Source organism: Miscanthus floridulus, chromosome 14 (assembly GCF_019320115.1).
Source record: "Miscanthus floridulus cultivar M001 chromosome 14, ASM1932011v1, whole genome shotgun sequence".
NCBI lineage: Eukaryota > Viridiplantae > Streptophyta > Magnoliopsida > Poales > Poaceae > Miscanthus > Miscanthus floridulus.
This window is the reverse complement of record NC_089593.1, coordinates 17,819,043-17,827,424: the sequence shown is the minus strand read 5'-3', so window position 1 is coordinate 17,827,424 and position 8,382 is coordinate 17,819,043. Positions and strand designations below refer to the sequence as shown.

The window sequence follows — 8,382 nt, the reverse complement described above, 5'->3', positions numbered from 1 at the left end:
AACCACTTCATAAGATTTAAAAAAAAATTCTTTGCCGAGGGCCAGAAAAAAACCATTTCTTTGCCGAGGGTCGACCCTCGGCAAAGAAACCGCCAACGGCGCCGGCGCGTGACGGCTTCTTTTCTTTGCCGAGGGCCGTCCTGGCCCTCGGCAAAAGCTTTGCCGAGTGTCTGATAAAGGGCCCTCGGCAAAGACCCCTTCGTCGTCTAAAAATTCCCCGAGGGGTCTTTGCCGAGGACAGCCCTCGATAAAGCCTTTGCCGAAGACAGCCCTCGACAAAGCCTTTGCCGAGGTTTCTTGTCCTTGCGAGGTGATTCCGTTTACGGCGAGTCGTCCACGACCGCGACTCCACAAGAGAGAGAGGCAGGCGGAGAGGGCATAGGCTTCTCCTCGAGAGGCGTGCAAGGTGGCCGCGGGGTGTCCTCTGCGGTCTGCGCGGCCAAAGCTCGCCGACAAGCCGGCCGGCCGGCCCGCCTCGCTGGCAGTGAGCCGTCGTATCAGAGAGCAGAGAGCCAATGGGCACGCACAATGGCACAAGCCACCAAGGCACCAACAAGGAGTGCGGTGCGGGACAAGCAAGCAAAGCAAAGCAAAGCATGCAAAACTGCAAGAGGCCAAAGAAAGATATGGCGCCGCACTGTGCCCGTCACGTCTCGTCGCACGAGCCGCTGCCGGCAACGCACGGGTTTTCGCGCGTTTTTGGCAAGCAACGGCGGAATGGGCAGGGACACGCCGCTCGAGCGCTCGCTACGGCCTACGGGTAGCTTGTCGCCGTCGGAGGTCCACTTGTCATCCAAAGTAGTAGCTGGTCACAGCACTCTGCATCCGTGGGAGGCGCGGTTCATTTTGCTGAAAAGCCATAGCTTCACAATTCTTGATTTGTTATGAGAAAAAAAACATTATTTATTCACTGAAATAGTACAACTCGTAAGACAAGTGAACAGGGCATATGCATGTGGCATGCCGTAATGGTGGCATGGGTGCCGCGTTAATGGAATTGATGTTCATCTGGATAATGCGTGCATCTTCGATTCCCGCAGAAACATGTGGGCAATAAACTTCGCTGATTTGGATTTATAATCGACCACTCAAAAACAATTTTTTAGTCTACCCTCTATATCAATTTTCAATTTAAAATTTGATCTTATTAGTTGTTATTACAAATATTTATCCTCATATTAAGTTAAAACTTTTTTTTGGTTAGGGTAGCTTTTATTCAAAACTGTTGTGCAATTTATTAAAACAAGTATTTTCGGTAGCACACTAGTACACACTAAATTACATCATTTTAAACATGCACCGTAGTACTTCAGATCCAAGGGCGTGCATCTAGCGTCTTGGGGTGGTCGGGGCTTGAACCCATCGTGCCGCCGCCACCGAAAGCATGGAGTCCCTCCATTTTTTAGAAATGAATGGAGTCCCTCCTAATAAGTCCACATACAAATTTATATCCATGAAAGTTTAGAAGAATAATCTAAATGTAGAAAAATAAGGAGGAGCCACTCCTATCATATATTTCTAGATCTGCTAATGTCTGTATCATATTGATGGTAAATCTGCTTTCGATAATGTTCATCTAAATTGCCTGCAAATGCCATTATGGGTAATAATCTAAGTTAACCCCCAAAAAACTTATTCTAATTACCCATCTATGCTATTATAATAGATAATTTAAAGTTACTCTCTAAATTAGTTGTATCTACCATCATTCAAAATAAACTAAAGAAGTTTCATTGCATATGTGTCTCCATAAAAAGATAGTCTAAACTCTAAAGCAACTCCATAAGTTTGCATTTGAACTACCCACTTCTAAGACAAAATAAGTAGAAACCAAAATAGTCAGTTGTGTTTTCTAAACACATGCTATGCTATAGTAACGTGGTGTCCATAAATGAAGGGTACGACATGCATCAAGTTTAGGTTTTTATATAGGAGTAGACCCGATAACGTGGGTTTGGACTTTGAACTTTTGTTTTGGGCGTGTCGGCCATGCATTACGTGGATGCCTATACCATCCATTTGTGGGGAGGATCGATAAGGACAGAAGTTGCAAGGCGCGTAAAAGAAGAAACCAGACGACAGCGCTTCACAAGAACGACATTGGAGACAGTTATGTACTACGTACTGTGCGTGCGTGAGCAGCGATCTCCAACTTGGCGGCTTCTTTTTTCTTTCCCAAGACGACAAAAGCAAAGCTTCAACTTGCGCCTTTCTGCATGTCACGGGTGTGTTTGTGTGTACACCATCAGTTGTATTTGCTTGCCTGCTGCTGCTTGAAGATTTTATTACATTAGCATGCACCACCCCGGCGGGTATATTGGCCAAGGCACTCAATGCAAGTTTCGGTTTTGTTGCCAACAATTGTCCGGCGGTGACGCTAGCTTATACCGTCAATGCATGCCAAACCAAAATGGGTTTGAATTTGACAACCTCATTCACCTATGCAGATATTTTTCCATTGATTTGTACAAATGCTCATGTTCCGAGTCACACACTACACTACAAAGGTGGACATCCACTGTTTTTTTACTTTTAAGATCCTACAATAGATGCCTCTCGTGTCTGGCTGTCACTATATTCACATAGATACATGCACAATTTATACCATTTTGCGTACTGGTGTGCTGAAGATTTACCATGCTATTTCCATTGAAATTACTGAAAGTCTGAAAATATTGCCGAGCTTGTACTTTTGGAGATCTCACATGTTATATTCTGATTTGTTTTTTTCTTAAAAATGTTGCCTGCCATGTTCCTATAATATTTATATTGATGCCGTCGTATTTATGCTGCTGTCATTTATTGATCTCCATTTTATCTGGTATATGGTTCTGTACAGCAAGGGCATTCAAGGAATTCTTGGATCAAATTCTTGGAGGGGTAAACTGTCTTCCCCATCCTATCTAACAGAAGACTAACATAATGGCAGTTAGGGAATCAAAAACCACAACTTGATGGCAGTTAAGGAAAGCTATGATTTTTTATGGCAATGAACACATTGTTATAGATTTTGATGGCAATGAGCAAATTCTCTCCGGTAATAACAGGTGTAGGATCCGTGACGCCGGTTCTTGTGCTCCGGCCAATTGACCGACCCCCTGGAATTATGCCGTTGCTTTTTCACCGATCACCAGCGCTCAGTGTGCTAGTGGCAGTTACCACCTGTGCCCGGTGGCGGTGCCCGCCCCGCCCGCTCGCCCGGCCTCTTTATATACCGCACCCCCTCGTCTTCGCCAGCTCGCCACGCCTCTCCGTCCCGCTCTTCTCCCCAAACCCCCGCTCCACCAGCTACCAACCCAACCCCTGCCCGTGGTCGCGTGCGTGTGCTTGGCGGCGGCGCCATGGACAAGGGCGCGGCGCTGGCTTCCTCAGATGTCGTCCACCACCACCCGCCGGGGGTCACCGCCATCGGCATCGGCGGCACGGGGTCCTCGTCGTCGTCGTCGTTCGCGAGCTGGCGCGCGTACGGGCGCGCGCTAGAGCAGACCCCGCGCCGCCTGTCGCGCCGCGCGTTTGCCTCCACGGCGGCCCGGGAGGAGATGAGCCGCGTGCGCTCGCGGTCGGGCGCCGACATGGCGCGCGCGCTGCGGTGGTGGGACCTCGTCGGGCTGGGCCTCGGCGGCATGGTGGGCGCGGGCGTCTTCGTCACCACGGGCCGCGCCGCCAGGCTCTACTCGGGGCCCGGCGTCGTGGTTTCCTACGCCATTGCGGGGCTATGCGCGCTGCTCTCCGCCTTCTGCTACACCGAGTTCGCCGTCGACTTGCCCGTCGCCGGCGGCGCATTCAGCTACCTCCGCGTCACGTTCGGTGAGTCCTGAGTCGTTTGTCGTGGGCCGTGGCCGCCCCGGCCCGTCGCTTGGTTTCGTTCCGTTTCTTCCGTTCCTGCGGTTCGCGGCATTGCTGTGCTGCATGGTGCTCTTTATGCCCGCTGCTCAAGCTGGACCCATGTTTGGCATGCAAATTTGTTTCGGATACAATTAAACTGCAAATTGCTGTTTCTCCAACGAGCCGGCACGAGACTACGTATACCTATTTGACCATATTTTATCCAAAAAAAAATCACTGTATTTCCATCTGCCTCTCTCTTGGCGAGGTACACACGCGAGCTAGGAATCCAAAGTGATGTTTTCTTTCCTTTCATGGATTCCTTGACTCCTGATTTTTTTCCCGGCACGAACGGTTTTTAAAAAAAAGTCCCTGGGACGACGGCGACGTCCAACAGAATTTATCACGGGCCCAAACCCAAACGGGCTTGCCCTTTTCGCCCACATCCGCATGAGACGGAGACGGAGACCGCCGACCCAAGCAATACCTGTTTCAGGACAAAGGTCACGGTCATTTTCGTTTCGCTCGCAACCACCCTGCATTTGCCGTGCAGATTCGCATGGTGCTCCGACCTCGGGCTGACTGACAGCGACTGCTGCATCGTCGTCTGCACTCCGCAGGGGAGCTGGCGGCGTTCCTGACGGGGGCGAACCTGATCATGGAGTACGTCTTCTCCAACGCCGCCGTGGCGCGCAGCTTCACGGCGTACCTCGGCACGGCGGTCGGCGTGGACGCGCCCAGCCAGTGGCGGATCACCGTGCACGGCCTGCCCGACGGGTTCAACCAGGTGGACCTCGTCGCCGTCGCCGTCATCCTCCTCATCACCGTCTGCATCTGCTACAGGTTTCCTCCTTTTCTGAATCTCTCATCTCGTGATGTCAGGCTCGCTCATGTGTCACCGTAGCACTCGGCTTTTTCCTTCTTCTTTCTGTTTTTATAAAAAAGAGATTATCGTGGTTGCGAAAAGGATACTTGTATTGCTTCCAAGTGTCACTCTTCTTGTTGCCTCTTCGTGTGTCACTCTCCATTGGCGGCTGCCTCTGCTGTCTGCGTTAGTGGGGAGTGGCACGATGACAAGGAAAGGAACACCTGTTTTCTGCGCACTCAAAAGCAAGTGCACGACACTCTCGTGTCCTCCTCATTTCGCTGCCTCTTGTGGTTGCAGTAGTCGATCAAATGGAGATTTTGTTCCGTGGCAAGGAATCTTGTCGGCCTCTGTTTTCCAGTGTTGGAGTACCCTTCTTTTAGTTCCGTGATCGAATGTTTTTATTACGCCAAATGCGGGTGAACTTCGTCGAAAGATGGGATCAAATCAAAAGCTAGTAGTCTAGCTACTGCACGACTGATGTCTGAATTCTCGTACTTTTCTTTAGAAATTTCGATAAAAGCAGCGTCTGAATGATTGAGAGACAGAGAGAGGTGTAAACGGTAAATTTTGCTAGGAAAAACGACTAGTAGTTCGTTTTGTTTTCTTTTCTGACAGGTTTCCCATTTCAATGGCGGCAGCACCAAGGAGAGCTCGGTGGTGAACATGGTGCTGACGGCGGTCCACGTGGTGTTCATCCTGTTCATCATCGGCATGGGGTTCCGGCACGGCGACGCGCGCAACCTGACGCGGCCGGCGGACCCGTCCCGCAGCCCCGGCGGGTTCTTCCCGCACGGTGCCGTGGGCGTGTTCAACGGCGCGGCCATGGTGTACCTGAGCTACATCGGCTACGACGCCGTGTCCACCATGGCCGAGGAGGTGCAGCGGCCCGCGCGCGACATCCCCGTCGGCGTCTCGGGATCCGTCGTCCTCGTCACCGTGCTCTACTGCCTCATGGCCGCCTCCATGTGCATGCTCCTTCCCTATGACGCGGTACGTGCGTGCGTGCGCTCCTCTGCTCTGACGCTGCCTGGCCCATGCGTCAATAACATGGCCTCTTGTTCTGCTCACTGATCAGTCTATGAAACTCTGAAGATGCCAAAATTCTGCCTAGTTCAAGATTCCATCTAACATAACAGCATTTGAGAATCAGAGAGAGAGAGAGAGGTCTAGGGAAATTCTTGGGATAACAATGGGGATATGCTCTCTAAAAGACCGATTGGCTGGCTATAGTTGCAGACGACACGATTGATGCTGCTAGTACTGATTTACAGTACACGGTCCTTGGAGGCCTTCAATTTCCTTCTTGTAGTGGAATAGCCTATATTTAGAGCTCATCTTTGGTTGCGTAGGTTACCTCACCTAACCTCAGGGGAATATATGGTCAATTGGGCTAGTTCAGTGGTCAGTACTACTAGTAGAGGATTTGGTGCCAGGCAGCCACTGCATCTGCATCTGATTCTTGGCACCGGCTTCTGCTTGTTCCATGTCCCCCTCAGCTTTTTTCTGGGATGTTGGTGCCGTGATTTGGGATGAATCTGCCGTCCCAATCGCTCCTGGACCGAGGGCCTCGAATCCACTTTTGTACCGTAAATATTCGTCAGCTTACTCACAGCCACTTTTCAGGGACCGTGTTTTTATCTCACAATGTTTCAGCATAAACATTACTATAAGCCAAATTTCAGCATCAGCGAACAGGGCGATTAACACGAGGAAAAGCACCGAGATTTTTCACTACCTTTTTCGATAGTGTGGTTGTCTTCTACTGTACCGAGTACTACCTGCGACCACGAATAACAGTGACAGACAGTAGGAGTAATTCTCAGTCAAGCTGCCTAGAATCTGCGACAGTTCTTTTTCACCACCTGGTCTGGTTGTCTGAATGTTTCTCTTTTTTTCGTTTGCTGATCATGTGCAGATTGACCCAGAGGCGCCGTTCTCGGGGGCGTTCAAGGGGCGGGAGCGGTGCGCGTGGGTGTCCAACGTCATCGGCGCCGGCGCCAGCCTCGGCATCCTCACCTCGCTGATGGTGGCCATGCTGGGGCAGGCGCGGTACCTGTGCGTCATCGGCCGCTCTGGCGTCATGCCGGCGTGGCTCGCCCGGGTCAACCCCCGCACCGCCACCCCCGTCAACGCATCCGCCTTCCTCGGTGCGTATGCAGTTCCGCTCCAGCTTTCATTCGACATTTGGACGCCGGCGGCTGACTTGCTTGCATCGTATCGCACGCAGGCGTCTTCACGGCGGCGCTGGCGCTGTTCACGGAGCTGGACATCCTGCTGAACCTCGTCTGCATCGGCACGCTCTTCGTCTTCTACATGGTGGCCAACGCCGTCGTGTACCGCCGCTACGCCGGCTCCGGCTCCGAGCCCGCCGCCCGCGGCGGCGGCGGCGGCGCGAGATGGCCGACGCTCGCGTTCCTCACCGTCTTCTCCCTGGCCGCGCTCGCCTTCACGCTGGCGTGGAAGCTGGCGCCGCCCGAGCCGCGGGGCGTGCGTGCGGGCCTCCTGGTGGCGTGCGCGGCGCTGGCGGTGGCCGCGGTGGCCGCGTTCAAGGCGCGGGTGCCGCAGGCGCGCGTCCCCGAGCTGTGGGGCGTCCCCGGGATGCCCTGGGTGCCCGCCGCGTCCGTCTTCCTCAACGTCTTCCTGCTGGGGTCGCTCGACCGCCCCTCCTACGTCCGCTTCGCCATCTTCTCCGCCGCCGCGCTGCTCGTCTACGTGCTCTACAGCGTGCACGCCAGCTACGACGCCGAGGAGAGCGGCCGGCTCGATGGCGACGGCGGCGGCAAGGTACAGGACGAAGCGTGCACGGTGGTGTAGTGGCCTAGTAGGGGTGTCTGGCTGACGTCATAGAGAGAACTAATGCCGGTGTGGCTCACTTGCTATTTTTGACACGTTAACAAAAAAAGAATCTAACAAACGGCGGGTGATATATAGCCATATATACAACCCAAAGGAAATAGACAAGAACAAAGGCTCACTTTGCAAAGATGAAAAATGTACACTTATATGCCAAGGAAGGATATAGATGCATATATAATCCTATGGACATTTCCTTCGAAAATGTTGTAACGTGAAATTCAAAACAGGATGGATCGATTGACTTCGGCACTCCTGCGCCTCTAACGTGAATGTTCGCTGACCATTTGATCAACCTCACGATTTTACTTTGTAGTAACGTGAAAATTTGTGTAAACTTTGTATATAACATTTTACGCGATAAAATCTATGACCACAGCTTTTTCATATTTTTTCTTTTTTTTTTCTTGTTTGCCCAGGAAAAGTGGAATTGAAACCTGCCGCACGCGTTCAATAGTATGCGCAGCTGCTGGTCTTTCACTTGGAATGGAACAGGTATATCTCTTTGGCCCGGGGAATCCCAAACAAAATGTCGTCCGGAATATAGAGCGGACTGGTTAAAAAAAGAAAATCCTATTTAGTATAATAATTGGATAATAGAACCTCTACCCTGGGTATCAGGAACGGAGAATAGAGGACTTAAAAGAGAGTTAAGACTATTCTTGGGAATTCGTCGAGAATTCATCTCGCCTACTCATGTAGCTGTCTCTTCTTATTTTATTGCTTAATATGAATTGTAAATGCTGAAAAATTATCTCTCTATAAAGTAAAAAAAAGAAGAGTTGTCAACATTAGATAGACTGGATTAGAAGATCCGTTATTCGAAAATTCGAATT

The 8,382-nt window shown here is 51.2% G+C and overlaps 1 protein-coding gene across 2 annotated transcripts; it reads left to right on the top strand.

The window, feature by feature from the left end:
• The first annotated feature begins 3,263 nt into the window (after positions 1-3,263).
• LOC136505159 (cationic amino acid transporter 6, chloroplastic-like) lies at positions 3,264-7,807 on the top strand. 2 transcript variants are annotated; one of them, XM_066500271.1, is made up of 5 exons: positions 3,264-3,807; positions 4,446-4,668; positions 5,332-5,683; positions 6,609-6,840; positions 6,921-7,807. In XM_066500271.1, the coding sequence occupies exons 1-5, from the start codon at positions 3,342-3,344 to the stop codon at positions 7,505-7,507; spliced, it is 1,860 nt and encodes a 619-aa protein (XP_066356368.1). In that variant the 5' UTR covers positions 3,264-3,341; the 3' UTR covers positions 7,508-7,807. The 2 variants fall into 2 exon arrangements, with proteins under 2 accessions (XP_066356368.1, XP_066356369.1); XM_066500272.1 differs by having other exon boundaries at positions 3,572-3,807; positions 5,309-5,683.
• Positions 7,808-8,382: the final 575 nt, after the last annotated feature.

What these genes read in the sequence shown, in the direction of transcription:
- LOC136505159 (XM_066500271.1), top strand. Translation starts at nt 3,342, where the DNA reads ATGGACAAGGGCGCGGCGCTGGCTTCCTCAGATGTCGTCCACCACCAC. An exon ending in CTACCTCCGCGTCACGTTCG is followed by an intron (nt 3,808 to 4,445) that starts GTGAGTCCTGAG and finishes TGCACTCCGCAG; the next exon opens with GGGAGCTGGCGGCGTTCCTG. An exon ending in TGCTCCTTCCCTATGACGCG is followed by an intron (nt 5,684 to 6,608) that starts GTACGTGCGTGC and finishes GATCATGTGCAG; the next exon opens with ATTGACCCAGAGGCGCCGTT.